Raw genomic sequence first — 20,130 nt, forward strand, 5'->3', positions numbered from 1 at the left:
GGAAGCGGGGGAGTTCAACCCGCTCCGCAGCTGGAATTCCAACCCCTTCTGCCGGAGCTGGGAGCCGCTGCAATGGGATGCACCCCCCCCAAAAACAAGATCCCGATAAAAAAGGGGGTTTGGGATAAAAGGTTGGGATAAAAGTGGGATAAAAGGGGGGGGGGGGGAAGGGAGGGGGAGTTCAACCCGCTCCGCAGCTGGAATTCCAACCCCTTCTGCCGGAGCTGGGAGCCGCTGCAATGGGATGCACCCCCCCCCCCCCCCAAACAAGATCCCGATAAAAAAGGGGGTTTGGGATAAAAGGTTGGGATAAAAGGGGGATAAAAGGGGGCGGGGGGGGGTCAAGGGAGCGGCAGCCACGTCCCCATTCCCGACGCTCCGGTGACTCATCCCGGAGCAGCCGTGATTGGAATGGCAACGGCCGCGTCCCTTGGCCCCGCTCAGCCCCCAGCGCCAGGACCGGCCGGATGGGACCCTCAAAGCCACCCCCAAAGCATCCCAAGGGATGTCGTTCCTGCTGGATGCATGGATACGGACCCCCCCCCCCACCCCAGCATTCCTGGCTCCCCCCCCCCCCCCCCCAAGTGGGACACAGACTGGAGAGGGGTTTGGGGTGATTTTAGTGGGGTTTGGGGTGATTTTAGTGGGGTTTGGGGTGATTTTAGTGGGGTTTGGGGTGATTTTAGTGGGGTTTGGGTGCTGGGTTTGGGTGCGTGCGGAAGGGTTTGGGTGGTTTTCAATGGGGTTTGGGTGCAGTTGTTGGGGTTTGGGTGCAGGTGACGGTGTTTGGGTGCTGTTGGAGTGCGGTTGCAGGCGTTTGGGTGGCGTTCAATGGGGTTTGGGTGCAGGTGAAGGGGTTTGGGTGCAGATGAAGGGGATCGGGTGCAGTTTGGGTGCAGATGCAGGGGTTTGGGTGCAGGTGAAGGGGTTTAGGTGCAGATGAAGGGGTTTAGGTGCAGATGAAGGGGTTTGGGTGCAGATGCAGATGTTTGGGTGCAGATGGAGCCGTTTGGGTGCAAATGCAGGGGTTCGGGTGCAGATGGAGCAGTTTGGGTGCAGATGCAGGGGGTTGGGTGCAGATGCAGGGGTTTGGGTGCAGGTGAAGGGGTTTGGGTGCAGGTGAAGGGGTCTGGGTGCAGGTGAAGGGGTTTGGGTGCAGGTGAAGGGGTCTGGGTGCAGGTGAAGGGGTCTGGGTGCAGGTGAAGGGGTTCGTGTGCAGCTGCAGGGGTTTGGGTGCAGTTTGGGTGCAGGTGAAGGGGTTCAGGTGCAGTTTGGGTGCAGATGGAGCAGTTTGGGTGCAGATGCAGGGGTTTGGGTGCAGATGCAGGGGTTCGGGTGCAGCTGCAATGGTTTGGGTGCAGTTTGGGTGCAGATGAAGGGGTTCGGGTGCAGTTCAGGTGCAGGTGAAGGGGTTTGGGTGCAGATGCAGGCGGTTGGGTGCAGATGGAGCAGTTTGGGTGCAGGTGAAGGGGTTTGGGTGCAGATGAAGGGGTTTGGGTGCAGATGAAGGGGTTCGGGTGCAGTTTGGGTGCAGTCGCAGGGGTTTGGGTGCAGTTTGGGTGCAGATGAAGGGGTTTGGGTGCGGTTTGGGTGCAGCTGCAGGGGTCCGGGTGCAGCCGCAGGGGGCCAGGTGCGGGCTGGGGGCCCCGGGCGGGCTCAGCGGGGGGGCTCCCTGCGCACCTCCCGGTAGGCGTTGCGCAGGAGCACGTAGGGGAAGCAGGGCTCCAGCAGGTCCAGGCTCAGGAAGGGCGACTCGGCCACGAGCTGGGGCGGGGACACAGAGACCCCCCCGGGACCCCCCGGCCTCAGCACCCCCGGCCCGGGGGGCCCAGCCCCGGGGCACCGGGGGCCGCGTCCCGGCTGCTCCAGCCTCGAGCTGGAATCGCTCCAGAGCGCGCCCGGAACCCGGCCCCTGGGGCTCCATCCCGGCCCCAGCTCCCAGCAGGCCCCATCAGCACCCAGAGGCCACCCACTGACACCCATTGGCACCCACTGACACCCAATGACACCCACTGGCCCCCATTGACACCCACTGACTCCCACTGACTCCCAATGACACCCATTGACATCCACTGACACCCACTGACACCCATTGACACCCACTGGCCCCCACTGACACCCACTGACACCCACTGACACCCATTGGCCCCCACTGACACCCCCTGACACCCATTGGCACCCATTGACACCCATTGGCACCCACTGACACCCATTGGCCCCCATTGGCCCCCACTGACACCCATTGACACTCATTGGCCCCCATTGGCCCCCACTGACACCCATTGACACCCATTGGCCCCCATTGGCACCCACTGACACCCAATGACACCCATTGGCACCCACTGACACCCAATGACACCCACTGGCCCCCATTGACACCCACTGACTCCCACTGACTCCCAATGACACCCATTGACATCCACTGACACCCACTGACACCCATTGACACCCATTGGCCCCCACTGACACCCACTGACACCCATTGGCCCCCACTGACACCCCCTGACACCCATTGGCACCCATTGACACCCATTGGCACCCACTGACACCCATTGGCCCCCATTGGCCCCCACTGACACCCATTGACACCCATTGGCCCCCATTGGCCCCCACTGACACCCATTGACACCCATTGGCCCCCATTGGCACCCACTGACACCCATTGACACCCATTGGCCCCCATTGGCACCCACTGACACCCATTGACACCCATTGGCCCCCATTGGCACCCACTGACACCCATTGGCCCCCATTGGCCCCCATTGGCACCCATTGGCCCCCATTGGCCCCCACTGACACCCATTGACACCCATTGGCCCCCATTGGCCCCCATTGGCCCCCATTGGCCCCCACTGACACCCATTGACACCCATTGGCCCCCATTGGCACCCACTGACACCCATTGACACCCATTGGCCCCCATTGGCCCCCACTGGCACCCACTGACCCCCATTGGCCCCCATTGGCCCCCATTGGCCCCTATTGGCACCCATTGACACCCATTGACACCTACTGACACCCATTGGCCCCCATTGGCACCCATTGGCCCCCATTGGCACCCACTGACACCCATTGGCCCCCACTGGCCCCCATTGGCACCCACTGACACCCACTGGCCCCCATTGGCCCCCCTTGGCCCCCATTGGCACCCACTGACCCCCATTGGCACCCATTGGCACCCATTGACACCCATTGGCACCCACTGACCCCCCTTGGCCCCCATTGGCCCCCATTGGCACCCATTGGCCCCCATTGGCCCCCATTGCCCCCATTGGCACCCATTGGCCCCCATTGGCCCCCATTGGCCCCCATTGCCCCCATTGGCACCCATTGGCCCCCATTGGCCCCCATTGGCCCCCATTGGCCCCCATTGCCTCCATTGGCACCCATTGGCCCCCATTGGCACCCATTGGCACCCATTGGCCCCCATTGGCCCCCATTGCCCCCATTGGCCCCCATTGGCCCCCATTGGCCCCCATTGCCCCCATTGGCACCCATTGGCCCCCATTGGCCCCCATTGCCCCCATTACCCCCATTGGCCCCCATTGGCCCCCATTGGCCCCCATTGCCCCCATTGGCACCCATTGGCCCCCATTGGCACCCATTGGCCCCCATTGGCCCCCATTGCCCCCATTGGCACCCATTGGCCCCCATTGGCCCCCATTGCCCCCATTGGCCCCCATTGGCCCCCATTGGCCCCCATTGCCCCCATTGGCACCCATTGGCCCCCATTGGCACCCATTGGCCCCCATTGGCCCCCATTGCCCCCATTGGCCCCCATTGGCCCCCATTGGCCCCATTGGCACCCATTGGCCCCCATTGGCACCCATTGGCCCCCATTGGCCCCCATTGCCCCCGTTGGCACCCACCAGCTGCAGGAGGAGGGCGACGGAGTCGCGGTTCCGCACCCGCGCCTTGTCCGGGTCCTGCCCCAGCTGCAGGAGGCTGCTGGAGGCCACCTGAGGGCGGGCCCGGGTCAGCGCCCGCTGACAGGGACCCGATGGGTGCCCCCCCCCGGGGGCGGGGCCGCAGCACCCATGGGTGCTCTCACCAGCAGGAACTCCTTGAGCTGCCTCTTGATGTTCTGGTGCTGGAGGGTGAAGAGGGCGGCCGAGAGCTGGGCGATGGCCTTGGCCAGGCAGTGCAGGTTGTTGGGGGAGCCTGGGCGGGGGGAGACAGGAATGGGGTTGGGAATGGGGCTGGGAATGGGGTTGGGAATGGGGGAGATGGGATGGGAGAGATGGGGATGGGGGAGATGGGATGGGGGTTGGGAATGGGGATGGGAGATGGGGATGGGGGGATATGGGGATAGGGGATATGGGATGGGAGATGGGAATGGGGTTGGGAATGGGGGATATGGGATGGGGGGTATGAGATGGGACATGGCGATGGGGGGCATGGGGATGGGGGGATATGGGGATAGGGGATATGGGATGGGGGATATAGGATGGGACACGGGAATGGGGGGCATGGGGATGGGGATGGAAGATGGGGATGGGGGGCATGGGATGGGAGATGGGGGATATGGGGCAGAGGGGGATGGGATGGGGGGATATGGGGATGGGGGATATGGGATGGGAGATGGGGATGGGGGACATGGGGTTGGGAATGGGGGAGATGGGATGGGGGAGATGGGATGGGGATGGGATTGGGGATGGGGGGATATGGGATGGGAGATGGGGGACATGGGGATGGGGGGGGATGGGATGGGGGGAGCTGGATGGGGATGGGGCACACGGGGATGGGGCACACGAGCGCGTTGGGAGCAGGGGCCGGGACCGCGGGGGCTGGGCCATGGGGCGCTGGGGCCCCGGCGGGGCCGGGGGCGGCTCCGGCCCTCACCGTCCAGCTCGGGGCTGTAGGCGGAGGCGGGGTCGGAGGCCAGGAGGGGCAGGGCCACGGCCACGAAGAGCAGGAGCAGGGAGGGGAGCTCGGCCTGCGCCTCGGGGGGGGAGGCACCTGCGGGGGCAGCGGCACCTCCGTGGGGAGGGGGGGGGACGCGGAGCAGCCACCCCCCGGCGGCACCCAGGGGTGCCCAGAGGGACCCAGGGATGCCCAGAGGGACCCATCAGCACCCAGCGGCACCCAGCAGTACCCAGTGATGCCCAGTGGTACCCAGGGATACCCAGTGATGCCCAGCGGTACCCAGAGATACCCAGTGGTACCCAGCAGCACCCAGCAATACCCAGCAGTACCCAGTGGCACCCATCAGCACCCAGTGATACCCAGCAGCACCCAGCAGCACCCAGCAGTACCCAGTGGCACCCGTCAGCACCCAGTGATACCCAGTGGCACCCAGCAGCACCCAGTGATACCCAGTGGTACCCAGGGATGCCCAGAGGGACCCAGTGATGCCCAGCAGTACCCAGTGATGCCCAGTGATACCCAGCGGTACCCAGGGATGCCCAGCGGTACCCATCAGCACCCAGCGGCACCCAGCAGTACCCAGTGATGCCCAGTGATACCCAGGGATACCGAGTGGTACCCAGTGATGCCCAGCGGTACCCAGAGATACCCAGTGGTACCCAGCAGCACCGAGCAATACCCAGCAGTACCCAGTGGCACCCATCAGCACCCAGTGATACCCAGCAGCACCCAGCAGCACCCAGCAGCACCCATCAGCACCCAGTGATACCCAGTGGCACCCATCAGCACCCAGTGATACCCAGTGGCACCCAGCAGCACCCAGTGATACCCAGCAGCACCCAGTGGCACCCATCAGCACCCAGCAGTACCCAGTGGCACCCATCAGCACCCAGTGATACCCAGTAGCACCCAGCAGTACCCAGTGGCACCCATCAGCACCCAGTGATACCCAGCAGCACCCAGCAGTACCCAGTGGCACCCAGCAGCACCCAGCAGTACCCAGTGGCACCCAGCAGCACCCAGTGATACCCAGCGGCACCCAGCAGCACCCATCGGTACCCGTCTTGCTGCCAGCGAGGACCTTGACCAGCGCAGGGTCCACCTCGCACTGGATGCCCGCGGCCGAGGCCAGCTCAAAGATGCTCAGGGTGACCTGAGGGGACAAAGGGGGGGTCAGGGCTGGGGACCCGCAGGGCAGCGCCAGAGGCCCCATCCCGGCCCCATCCCAGCCTCATCCCAGCCCCATCCCAGCCCCATCCCGGCCCCATCCCGGCCCCATCCCAGCCCCATCCCAGCCCCATCCCGGCCCCATCCCATCCCCATCCCGGCCCCATCCCGGCCCCATCCCGGCCCCATCCCATCCCCATCCCGGCCCCATCCCGGCCCCATCCCGGCCCCATCCCACCTGGATGTCGGTGTCCGGGGTCACAGAGTCCATCAGACACTCGATGGGGCCCATCAGGAAGGGGCAGTGCTGGGACAAGACCTGCGGAGGGAAGGGGGATGCTCCATAGGGTGCGGGGGTCCCATGGGCGGTGTTGCCATGGGTGAGGGTCCCATGGGTTGGGGTCCCATGGTTGGGGTCCTAGGGGTTGGGAAACCCATGGGTTGGGGGTCCCATTGGTTGGGGGTCCCATGGTTGTGGTCCTAGGGGTTGGGTATCCCATAGGTTGGGTGTCCCATGCGTTGGAGATCCCATTGTTGGGTGTCCCATGGCTGAGGCACCCATAGTTGGGGGTCCCATGGGTTGGGGTCCCATGGTTGAGGTCCTAGGGGTTGGGTATCCCAGAGGTTGGGGGTCCCATGGGTTGGGGGTCCCACAGGGTGGGGGTCCCATGGGGGGGGCACCCACCTCCCGCAGGCCCTGCTGGGCCATGGCGCGGAAGCTCAGGATCTCGCCGATGATGGTCATGCGCTTCAGGACGTTCTCAGCCGCTGTGGGGCACGCGTGTACACGTATGAACAGGGATGTACAGGGATGTACAGGGATGTACACGTATGTACAGAGATGTACATGTATATACAGGTACGTATACGTATGTACAGGGATGTACAGGGATGTACGCATATGCACACATATGTACATACATGCACACATATGTACATGTATGCTCATGTATGTACATACATGCACATGTATGTACACACATGCACAGATAAGTACATGCATGCACACATATGCACTTGCATGCACAGGCATGCACACGTATGTACACGCATGCACACATATGCACATACACACATATGCACACACATATGCACACACACACATATGCACACACATGCACACGTATGTACACTCATGCACACACATGCACACACAGCACACACACGCACACGTATGTACATGCACGCACACGTATGTACACTCATGTACACACACGCACACGTATGTACACTCATGCACACATATGTACACTCATGCACACGTATGTACACACATGCACACACAGCACACACACTCACATGCACACATATGTACATTCATGCACACGCACGCACACGCCCGCACACACACGCACACGTATGTACACGCACACGCACACACACGTATGTACATTCATGCACATGCACTCACACACAGCACGCACACACAGCACACACACGCACAGGTATGTACGCACACACATGCACATGCATGCACACGTATGTACCCTCACGCACACGTATGTACACTCATGCACACGTATGCACCCTCACGCACACACACGAACATGTATGTACCCTCACGCACACGTATGTACACTCATGCACACGTATGCACCCTCACGCACACACACGCACACGTATGTACCCTCACGCACACGTATGTACCCTCACGCACATGCACACACATGTACCCTCACGCACACGTATGTACCCTCACGCACACGTATGCACCCTCACGCGCACGCACGCACACGTATGTACCCTCACGCACACGTATGCACCCTCACACACACGTATGTACCCTCACGCACACACACGCACACATATGTACCCTCACGCACACGTATGCACCCTCACGCACACGCACGCACACGTATGTACCCTCACGCACACGTATGTACCCTCACGCACACGTATGCACCCTCACACACACGTATGTACCCTCACGCACACGTATGTACCCTCATGCACATGTATGTACCCTCACGCACACGTATGCACCCTCACGCACACACACGCACACGTATGTACCCTCACGCACATGCACACACATGTACCCTCACGCACACGTATGTACCCTCACGCACATGCACACACATGTACCCTCACGCACACGTATGTACCCTCACGCACACGTATGTACACTCATGCACACGTATGCACCCTCATGCACACACACGCACACGTATGCACCCTCATGCACACACATGCACCCTCACGCACACGCACGCACATGTATGTACCCTCACGCACAAGCACACACATGTACCCTCACACACACACGCACACACGCACACACACGCACACGTATGTACCCTCACGCACACACGCACACACGCACACACGCACACATGCACACACGCACACATATGCACCCTCACGCACACGTATGTACCCTCACGCACATGTATGCACCCTCACGCACACGTATGTACACTCACGCACACATATGCACCCTCACGCACACGTATGTACCCTCACGCACACACGCACACACGCACACACGCACACACGCACACACGCACACACGCACACACATGTACCCTCACGCACACGTATGTACCCTCACGCACACGCCGTGCACCCAGCCCGCCCCGCTCACAGGTCAGGCGCTGCAGCAGGGCCCCCGTCGGCTCGGGCCGGCAGCAGGAGCGGAGCTGCCCCAGCGCCTCCGCGTTCTCGGCCGCCAGGCGCTGCGGGCACACGGGGCCGGTGGCACCGGGGCGCTGCCACCGCCCCCCCGGCCCGGCCCCCCGGGGCCAGCCCCACCTGGAGCTCGCGGAGCTGGGAGCCCACGTGCCACAGCAGGTTCTCGCTCAGGAACTGCAGCCCGTAGGGACCCAGGAGCTCGGCCAGGGCCCGCATCTCTGCAGGATGGATGGGGATGGATGGGGACAGGGATGGGGATGGGGATGGGGATGGGGATGGGGATGGGGATGGGGATGGGATGGAATGGAAGGGAAGGGTATGGATGGGGACATGGATGGGGATGGATGGGGACAGGGATGGGGATGGGGACATGGATGAGGATGCGGATGGGATGGGGATGGATGGGGACAGGGATGGGGATGGGGACAGGGATGAGGATGGGGATGGGGATGGATGGGGATGGGGATGGGGATGGATGGGGACAGGGATGGAGATGGGGATGGAGATGGGGATGGGGATGGGGATAGGGATGGGGATGGGATGGGATGGGGACATGGATGGGGATGGGGATGGATGGGGACAGGGATGGAGATGGGGATGGATGGGGACAGGGATGGAGATGGGGATGAGGACAGGGACGGGGATGGGGATGGAGATGGGGATGGGGATGGGGATGGGGATAGGGATGGGGATGGGATGGGATGGGTATGGATGGGGACATGGATGGGGATGGATGGGGACAGGGATGGGGATGGGGACATGGATGGGGATGGGGATGGGGACATGGATGGGGATGAGGATGGGGACATGGATGGGGATGGATGGGGATGTGGATGGGGACATGGATGAGGATGGGGACACGGATGCGGATAGGGATGGATGGGGACAGGGATGGGGATGAGGATGGGGAGAAGGATGGGGACAGATGGGGATGGGGATGAGGATGGGGATGGGGAGGGATGGGGATGGATGTGGATGGATGGGGACGGGGATGGTCACAAAGATGAATGGAGACAAGAATAGGGACAAGGATGGATGGGGATGAGCATGGGGATGCAGATGGGGCCAAGGATGGGGACAAGGACGGATGGGGCCAAGAACAGGGATAGAGCCGGATGGGAACAAGAATGAGGACAGGGACAGGGATGGGGACGGGGACCGCAGCGCGTCCATGGGGCCCTGGCCCCCAGCCCGCAGCCCCCGGCTCCGCACCGGTCACATCGGAGAACTCGGCGGCGCTGAAGCCGGGCTCGGCCTCGCTCGGCCCCGTGGTGAACGCCTGCATGGAGGGGGCCAGGACCACGGCGCCGGTGCTGGCCTGGCGCAGCAGAGCCTCCAGGTACCTGCGCGGGGCAGGGGCTCAGCGGCACCGGCTCCAGGCCGGGCCCCGGCGCTGCCCTATGGGACCAATGGAGCCGGAACCGCTCCTCGGCCCCATCTAAACCTGCCCTGGGGCAGCTCCTTTGCCCCTTTCCTCTTGCCCCATCCCTTGGAGCCGAGCCCGGCTCCATCCTCCGGGCACGGAGCCGTCGGGTCCCCCCTGAGCCTTCTCCCCCCCAGGTCCCCCAGCCCTTCCCCATCACTTGGGCCCCATTGCCCCTCTCGAGGTCTCTCCCGGAGCTGAGCACCGGACCCGAGGGGCAGCCCCAGGCACAATCCCTGCCCTCGGCTCCATCAATCCAGGTCCTTTTCCAGGAGCAGCTTCCCCAAGCCTGGTGCTTTCCATAGGGCTCTTGTGCCCCATCCCTGGCCCCACTGGACACGGGGGCTTGGACCAAGATGCTCTAAAGGCAGGGGGCCCCTTCCAGGTCCCTTCCAAGCCTCTTTGCCCGGTTGAAGCCCCATGGCAGAGGGCACCGTGCCCCACATCAGCGCAGGGCCCCCCCATGGGGCAGGACCCACCAGTTGGTGTAGATGGAGGTGAGCGTGGGCTCCCCGGCCCCATCGCGGGGCTGCGTCTGCTGCAGGAGGACGCTGCGGATGATGCGCCCCGGGTCCAAGCCCAGGACCCGGCCCAAGGACTGGATGGAGCCACGTAGGAGCGGAGCCCAACCAGCACCTCCGAGGGCCGGGCCACCTCCTGCGTGGCCTGGTTGTACCCTGCCATGGCCACGATGGCCCTGGGGGGATATGGATGGAGATGGGATGGGGATGGGGTGGGATGGGGAGGGGATGGGGATGGGGAGGCGATGGGGAAGGGGATTGGGATGGGGATGGGGATTGGATGGGATGGGGATGGACGGGATGGGATGGGGTGGGATGGGGATGGGATGGGGATGGGGAGGGGATGGGATGGGGATGGGATGGGGAGGGGATGGATGGGGAGGGGATGGGGAGGGGATGGGGAGGGGATGGGATGGGGATGGGATGGGGAGGGGATGGGATAGGGATGGGGATGGGGTGGGATGGGGATGGGATGGGGATGGGGATGGGATGGGGATGGGATGGGGAGGGGATGGGATGGGGATGGGATGGGGAGGGGATGGGATGGGGAGGGGATGGGATGGGGATGATGATGGGGATGGGATGGGGATGGGGTGGGGTGGGGATGGGATGGGGATGGGATGGGGATGGGGTGGGGATGGGGATGGGGATTGGATGGGATGGGGATGGGATGGGATGGGGATGATGATGGGGATGGGATGGGGATGGGGTGGGGTGGGGATGGGATGGGGATGGGATGGGGATGGGGTGGGGATGGGGATGGGATGGGGATGGGGTGGGATGGGGATGGGGATGGGGATGGGGAGGGGATGGGATAGGGATGGGGATGGGGTGGGATGGGGATGGGGATGGGGATGGGGTGGGATGGGGATGGGGATGGGGATGGGATGGGTGGGATGGGGATGGGGATGGGATGGGGATGGGGATGGGGATGGGGATGGGGATGGGGATGGGGATGGGGTGGGATGGGGGGTGGGATGGGGATGGGATGGGGATGGGGATGGGGATGGGGATGGGATGGGGATGGGATAGGGATGGGGATGGGATGGGGATGGGATGGGATGGGGATGCCCAAGGGCCGCGGTTGGGCTCCCCCATGGCCATGGTGCGGTCCCCACCGGCTGAGCCGGGTCTCCAGGTGCCGGCTCAGGTACTCGCCCGGTGTCACCGTGTGCTCGAAGACGGTGAAGGTGGGCACGTGGCTGAAGCTCAGGGACAGCTCGGACAGGGTCTGGTGCAGTTTGTCCATGCTGGGGGGGGGGGGGGGGGCAGGAGCCCTCAGCCACACAGAGCCCCATGGGACAGCCCCTTGGGCACAGCATGGCCTCACGGCACAGCGCGGTCACCCCCAGGCCCACCATCCCCTCTCCATCCCCACCATCCCCTCTCCATCCCCACCATCCCTTGTCCATCCCCACCAGCCCCTTGCCCTCCCCGCTGGCCCTCACTTGGTGCTCAGGCTCCGGTCCCTCCTCTGGCTCTCAGCCCCTGGTTTATCCCTCTCGGTTTCCCCCTTCTTGGCCGCTTGCTTGAGGCTCTTCTTGCTCCGGGCCTTGCCGATGGTGTGGGCGCAGTGCTTGGGCAGCAGCTGAGGGACGTGCCCATGGCTGACACCAGGGCAGAGCCCGAACGGGACCTCCAGGACCAGATTTATTGGGGGGGGGGGTGATGGAGCTGCCCCTTCCGACCCATTGCTATCCCCATGGAGACCGCAGGGGCCAAGAGGATGCGGAGACCCCAAAGGCCACGGAGAACCCAAAGGCTATGGATGTCCTGGAGACCCAAGGGTGATGGGAAGGAGTTGGATGGAGATGGTTTGGCTGCGCCATCCCTGGCAGTGCTCAAGGCCAGGTTGGACACATCCTGCTCCGGTGGAAGGGGTCCCTGCCCATAGAACTGGGTGAGCTTTAAGGCTCTTCCCAACAGCGAGCATCCCATGGGGCAGTGATTCCTGAAGGCAACGGAGACCTCAAGAGGAGGAAGGCCCCGAAGACACCAAAGCCCTTGAGGCCCATGGGGACCCCAATGGTGCTGGTGGCCCTACCTGCTCGCTGAGCTTAAGCTTGTGCTGCTCAGCACAAGCATCCATGATGCAGGCGCTGGCCTGGCGAGCCATCTCCTCCAGGAACCCATGGCACATCCCCAGCGCCGCAGCCTTCAGCTGGGGATACTGCAATGGGATGAGCATGGATCCGTCACGGGATGTGGGCACGGAGGCCTCCGGCCGCCCCATAGCATCCCTATGGGCAGCACCCACCTCCTCGGGGCACATGGGGTGGAGGCAGCGGGAGAAGTGGGTGCAGAGCAGGGGGAAGGCGATGCTGTAGCGGAGCGTCGAGGGCTCCTCCAGTGTCATCAGGAACATCTTCTCCATGGGTTGAGGGTAGAAGCTGCAGGAATGGGGCAGGAGATGAGGCAGGAATGGGGCAGGAATGGGTCAGGAATACAGGAATGGGTCAGGAATGGGGCAGGAGATGGGGCACGAATGGGGCAGGAATGGCCCAGGAATGGGGCAGGAAAGGGGAAGGAGATGGGACAGGAGATGGGGCAGGAAAGGTGAAGGAGATGGGGCAGGAATGGTCCAGGAATGGGGCAGGAGATGGGGCAGGAATGGGGCAGGAATGGGACAGGATAAGGGGCAGGAATGGGGCAGGAGAAGGGACAGGAATGGGGCAGGAGAAGGGACAGGAATGGGGCAGGAAATGGGGCAGGAGATGGGGGAAGAATGGGGCAGGAATGGGCCAGGAGATGGGGCAAGAATGGGCCAGAGATGGGGGCAAGAATGGGGCAGGAGATGGGATTTGTCTCTCCTGGTCCTCATGTTTCCCATCTGTTCCCATGTCAACAGCACCCAGCGGTGTCCATCCTCTCCCGCGGGCACCACCTGCATCCCATCACCCGCGGGTACCACCTGCATCCCATCACCCCTGGGTACCACCTGCATCCCATCACCTGCGGGTACCACCTGCATCCCATCACCTGCAGGTACCACCTGCATCCATCACCTGCAGGTACCACCTGCATCCCGTCACCCCTGGGTACCACCTGCATCCCGTCACCCGTGGGTACCACCTGCATCGCATCACCCCTGGGTACCACCTGCATCCCATCACCTTCGGGTACCACCTGCATCCCATCACCCGCGGGTACCACCTGCATCCCATCACCCACGGGTACCACCTGCATCCCATCACCTGCAGGTACCACCTGCATCCCATCACCCCTGGGTACCACCTGCATCCCATCATCCACGGGTACCACCTGCATCCCGTCACCTGTGGGTACCACCTGCATCCCATCACCCCTGGGTACCACCTGCATCCCGTCACCTTCGGGTACCACCTGCATCCCATCACCTTCGGGTACCACCTGCATCCCATCACCCCTGGGTACCACCTGCAATCCCATCACCTTCAGTACCACCTGCATCCCATCACCTTCGGGTACCACCTGCATCCCATCACCTTCGGGTACCACCTGCATCCCATCACCCCTGGGTACCACCTGCATCCCATCACCCCTGGGTACCACCTGCATCCCATCACCTTCGGGTACCACCTGCATCCATCACCTTCGGGTACCACCTGCATCCCATCACCCCTGGGTACCACCTGCATCCCATCACCTTCGGGTACCACCTGCATCCATCACCCCTGGGTACCACCTGCATCCCATCACCTTCGGGTACCACCTGCATCCCCATCACCCCTGGGTACCACCTGCATCCCATCACCTTCGGGTACCCTCCGTGGGGCCGGAGGCGGTTGGGCCCCCCCGCTATGGGGAGCTGGGGCTCACCAGAGGTCGGAGAGGTCCGAGACCTCGTCCAGGAGCTCCTCCAGCGAGTCCAGGAGCTTGGTGTGGAACACGATGAGGTTCATGGCCCGGGCCACGTCCGGGTGCGAGCCCAGCGGCAGCGCGGCCTTGGCCACGCTCGTGTAGGCCTGGGGGGGGCAGAAAGAGGGACACGGGACAAGGATGGAGACTGGGATGGGGATGGGGACAGGGATGGACGAGGATGGGGATGGGATAAGGATGGGGATGGGGATAGGGCCAAGGAGAGGGACAGGGATGGGAGAGAGGATGGGGATCAGGATAGGGATAGGACAAGGATGGGGATGGGGACAGGGATGGGACAAGGATGGGGATGGGGACAGGGATGGGACAAGGATGGGGATGGGGATGGGGACAGGGCCAAGGAGAGCACCAGGGCCAGCACCTGGAGCCGGAACCAATCCAAGCGGAGCGCGGTGAAATCAAACTGCTCCTTGTCATCAACTGGGGGGACAAAAGGGGGGGGGACATCAGCGCCCAGGCAGTGCCGGGGGGGACACCGGTCCCCGGGGGGGGAGCAGTGTGGTCCGCACCATCGTTAACCAACCGGAGAGCCGAGAGGGAGCTGACGAAGGATGAGAGGATGACGGATTCCTCCTCGGGACACACGGAGAGGTTCTATGGAGCCAGGAATGGGAGAGGGATGAGGGATGGGATGGGGTGGGGATGGGATGGGGATGGGATGGGGATGGGATGGGATGGGATGGGGATGGGGATGGGGATGGGGATGGGGATGGGGTGGGGATGTGGATGGGGATGGGGATGGGGATGGGATGGGATGGGGATGGGGATGGGGATGGGGTGGGGATGGGATGGGATGGGGATGGGGATGGGGATGGGATGGGGATGGGATGGGGATGGGGATGGGATGGGATGGGATGGGGATGGGGATGAGGATGGGGCCGGGGCTCAGGGTCCCCACCTGGATGACGTCGCTGAGCAGGAGCGCGTCGAAGCGCGCCAGGTACCGCCCGTGGTAGCGCCGCAGGAGCCCCGCGGCGCCCAGCACCAGCGCCCGCAGCCGCTGCAGCCGGAACAGGAGCTCCGCGAGGTGCCTGCGCCGGGGGGGGGCAGCGCTCAGAGCCCCGAGGGGGTGCGGGGGGGGGCGGCCCCGGCCCCGGCCGTACCTGTCCGTGCGCTCCTCGGGGCCCTTGTGCCGCGGCCCGGGCTCGCAGTGCAGCAGGAGCCAGCGGAGCTCATCCCGGCACAGGGAGAGCGCCACGAACACGAGCAGGGCCTGGGGGGGGCACCGACACCATGGCCCCCACTGACAGCCATGGCCCCGTGGCCCCCATTGGCCCCATTGTGCCCATTGCCCCCATTACCCCATTATCCCCCCATTGTCCCCATTAACCCCATTGTCCACATTACCCCAATTACCTCCCCATTACCCCCATTGCCCCCATTACCCCCATTACCCCCATTAACCCAATTACCTCCCCATTACCTCCATTGCCCCCATACCCCATTACCCCCATTACCCCCCATTATCCCCATTAACCCCATTGTCCACATTACCCCAATTACCTCCCCATTACCCATTACCTCCCCATTACCCCCATTGCCCCCATTACCCCCATTGCCCCAATTACCCCCCCATTACCCCCATTGCCCCCATTACCCCCATTACCCCATTACCCCATTACCCCAATTACCTCCACATTATCCCCATTGCCCCCATTACCCCCATTGCCCCCAATACCCCATTACCCCAATTACCTCCCCATTACCCCCATTACCCAATTACCCCCATTAACCCCATTGTCCCCATTACCCCAATTACCCCCATTACCCCAATTACCCCATTACCCCATTACCCCCCTTACCCCCATTACCCCCATTGCCCCCATTACCCGTTCCCCCCCTTTGCCCCCCGTTGCCCACCTTGGGCCCCAGCAGCCCGGGTTGGTCGCTCAGCAGCGCCTCCAGCTCCCGCAGGGCCTCGCACAAGGAACAGCCTCCGGCCGCGGTGCAGGGACCCGCTGGGGGGGCATGGGGGGGGTCACCCCAAAGACCCCCCCGAACCCCCCCCCCCAAACCCAGCCCCATGGGGGGCAATGGGGGGGGGTAATGGGGGCACCCAATGCAGCACCCATGGGACCCCCCCACCTGTGAGCCACCGCGTGCTCCCGGCACTCCTTGACATCGGCCACGCGCTTCCCGCACCTGCGAGGGGGAACGGCACCCATGGGGTGCACACAGCACCCATAGAGCCCCATAGCACCTATAGAGCCCCAGAGCACCCATAGAGCCCCAGAGCACCCATAGAGCCGCATAGCACCCATAGAGCCCCATAGCACCCCTAGAGCCCCAGAGCACCCCTAGAGCCCCAGAGCACCCCTAGAGCCCCAGAGCACCCACAGAGCCCCAGAGCACCTATAGAGCCCCAGAGCACCCAATGCATCCCGGAGGACCCATAGAGCCCCAGAGCACCCATAGAGCCCCAGGGCACCCATAGAGCCCCAGAGCACCTATAGAGCCCAGAGCACCCAATGCATCCCGGAGGACCCATAGAGCCCCAGAGCACCCATAGAGCCCCATGGCACCCATAGAGCCCCATAGCACCCAATGCACCCCAGAGCACCCATAGAGCCCCAGAGCACCCATAGAGCCCCATGGCACCCATAGAGCCCCATGGCACCCAATGCACCCCAGAGCACCCAATCCATCCCCATAGCACCCAATGCACACCATAGCACCCAATCCATCCCATAGCACCCAATCCATCCCCATAGCACCCAACACACCCCATAGCACCCAATCCATCCCATAGCACCCAACGCACCCCATAGCACCCAATAGAGCCCCATAGCACCCAATGCACCCTATAGCACCCAACACACCCCATAGCACCCAACGCACCCCATAGCACCCATCCATCCCCATAGCACCCAACACACCCCATAGCACATAATGTACCCCACAGCACCCAACACACCCCATAGCACCCAATGCACCCCATAGGCACCCAATCCATCCCCATAGCACCCAACCCACCCCATAGCACCCAATGCACCCTATAGCACCCAATAGAGCCCCATAGCACCCAACGCACCCCATAGCACCCAATCCATCCCCATAGCACCCAACGCACCCCATAGCACCCAATCCATCCCCATAGCACCCAACCCGACCCCATAGCACCCAATCCATCCCATAGCACCCAATGCACCCCATAGCACCCAATCCATCCCCATAGCACCCAATCCATCCCCATAGCACCCAATCCATCCCCATAGCACCCAATGCACACCATAGCACCCAATCAATCCCCATAGCACCCAACACACCCCATAGCACCCCAATTCATCCCATAGCACCCAACGCACCCCACAGCACCCAATAGAGCCCCATAGCACCCAATAGAGCCCCATAGCACCCAACACACCCCATAGCACCCAATCCATCCCCATAGCACCCAACCCACCCCATAGCACCCAATCCATCCCATAGCACCCAATCCATCCCATAGCACCCAACGCACCCCATAGCACCCAGTGCCCCCCGTTACCCCTTGACGCTCCCCAGCAGCTCCTCGGTGACCCCGTGCACCGCCAGCGCCTCCTCCCGCAGCAGCGAGACCCGGAGCGAGCCCCGCAGCGCCTGGCGCCAGAGCTGCAGGCACGGGGCTGCCGAGCCCAGCGCCGAGGGGCACAGCAGGAACCCCACTGCGGGGAAGGCATCAGTGGGGCCGGACCCATAGCGGGGAGGGGGGGGACCCATAGGGGAAAGGGTATCAATGGGGCCGGACCCATAGCGGGGAGGGGGGACTCATAGGGAAAAGGAGGGACCCGTAGGGGAAAGGGCATCAATGGGGCTGGACCCATAGCAGGAAAGGGGGGGGACCCATAGGGAGAAGGGCATCAATGGGGCCGGACCTATAGTGGGAAAGGGGGGACCCATAGGTGAAAGAGGGGACCCATAGGGGAAAGGGCATCAATGGGGCTGGACCCACAGCAGGGAGGGGGGACCCATAGGGTGAAGGGCATCAATGGGACTAGTCTCATAGTGGGAGGGGGGGACACATAGGGGATAGGGCATCAATGGGGCCAGACCCATAGAGGGCAGGCCCCACCCTGACCCCAGCCCCACATCACCAGGAACCCCACTGGGGACAGAGCACCAATGGGGCCACCCAGCCCGACCCCAGCCCCACATCCACCGCGAGGACTCACGGAGGATCCAGCGCTCCATCACCTCCAGGGACAGGTACTCACAGGGCATCTGTGGGAACCCGCGTCACCGCAGCCCCGTCCCCATCCCATCCCCATCCCCATCCCATCCCCATCCCATCCCCATCCCATCCCCATCCCATCCCCATCCCATCCCCATCCCATCCCCATCCCCATCCCATCCCCATCCCATCCCCATCCCATCCCATCCCCATCCCCATCCCATCCCATCCCATCCCAATCCCATCCCATCCCCATCCCCATCCCCATCCCCATCCCATCCCATCCCCATCCCATCCCCATCCCATCCCCATCCCATCCCATCCCCATCCCATCCCCATCCCATCCCCATCCCATCCCCATCCCATCCCCATCCCATCCCCATCCCCATCCCATCCCCATCCCATCCCCATCCCCATCCCATCCCCATCCCATCCCCATCCCATCCCCATCCCCATCCCATCCCCATCCCATCCCATCCCATCCCATCCCCATCCCATCCCCATCCCCATCCCATCCCCATCCCCATCCCATCCCCATCCCATCCCATCCCCATCCCATCCCCATCCCATCCCATCCCATCCCATCCCATCCCCATCCCCATCCCCATCCCATCCATCCCCATCCCATCCCCATCCCATCCCCATCCCATCCCATCCCCACTCACGCTGTCGGAGGTGCAGGGGCTGAGCATGGCCCCGGGGGTGCTGAGCAGGCTCAGGATCTGCTCCCTCCTCCATTGCTCCACGTCCTGGCTCCTCCGCATGAAGAGGGGATGCAGGGACAGGAGGGCGCCGGTGAGCACCTGCGGGACACGGGGCCGTGGGGCTGGGGCCATGGGGCTGGGGCCGTGGGGCAGGATGGGACCCGCTGGGGGCGCGGGCGCACCTTGGTGTGGGGCACGAACTCCTCCACCAGCTTCTTGAGTGGGTGCTCGTACTCCAGCAGCATCTGGGCCAGGCGGGGGAAGCTGGGATCGCTGTGGGAGGGGGAGTGAGAGCTTGGGATGGGATGGGATGGGATCTCCATCCATTCATCCCTCATCCATCCATCCCTCATCCATCTATCCCTCATCCATCCCTCATCCATCATCCATCATCCATCATCCATCCATCATCCATCCATCATCCATTCATCATCCATCCATCCATCATCCATCCATCCCTCATCCATCATCCGTCATCCATCCATCCATCATCCATCCATCATCCATCATCCATCATCCATCATCCATCCCTCATCCCTCATCCATCCCTCATCCATCCATCCCTCATCCATCCATCCATCCATCCGTCCATCCATCCATCATCCATTATCCATCATCCATCCCTCATCCATCATCCATCCATCCCTCATCCATCCATCCTCATCCATCCGTCCATCCATCCATCATCCATCATCCATCCCTCATCCATCATCCATCCTCCATCCATCCCTCATCCATCCATCCATCCTCCATCCATCCATCATCCCTCCCTCATCCCTCCTCCATCCACGATCCATCCCGCTCCTCCCA

At 63.2% G+C, this 20,130-nt stretch overlaps 1 protein-coding gene across 1 annotated transcript; it reads right to left on the reverse strand.

Annotated features, from left to right (window-relative positions):
- Positions 1-603: 603 nt before the first annotated feature.
- On the reverse strand, positions 604-19,669 carry NCKAP1L (NCK associated protein 1 like). Its single transcript, XM_065659496.1, is given in 28 exon segments — positions 604-1,764; positions 3,870-3,959; positions 4,052-4,161; positions 4,843-4,959; positions 5,926-6,019; positions 6,272-6,352; positions 6,719-6,801; positions 8,618-8,708; positions 8,785-8,882; positions 9,877-10,007; positions 10,567-10,693; positions 10,696-10,784; positions 11,727-11,858; positions 12,057-12,196; positions 12,653-12,778; positions 12,866-12,998; positions 14,407-14,552; positions 14,828-14,886; positions 14,976-15,060; positions 15,365-15,497; positions 15,570-15,679; positions 16,327-16,381; positions 16,383-16,424; positions 16,552-16,608; positions 17,954-18,110; positions 18,618-18,666; positions 19,282-19,419; positions 19,503-19,669. Coding segments are annotated over 28 exon segments (2,937 nt in total). The 5' UTR covers positions 19,659-19,669; the 3' UTR covers positions 604-1,656.
- Between the last annotated feature and the right edge of the window lie 461 nt (positions 19,670-20,130).

The sequence above is a fragment of the Lathamus discolor genome, chromosome 23 (genome assembly GCF_037157495.1).
Source record: "Lathamus discolor isolate bLatDis1 chromosome 23, bLatDis1.hap1, whole genome shotgun sequence".
Taxonomy (NCBI): Eukaryota; Metazoa; Chordata; class Aves; order Psittaciformes; family Psittacidae; genus Lathamus; species Lathamus discolor.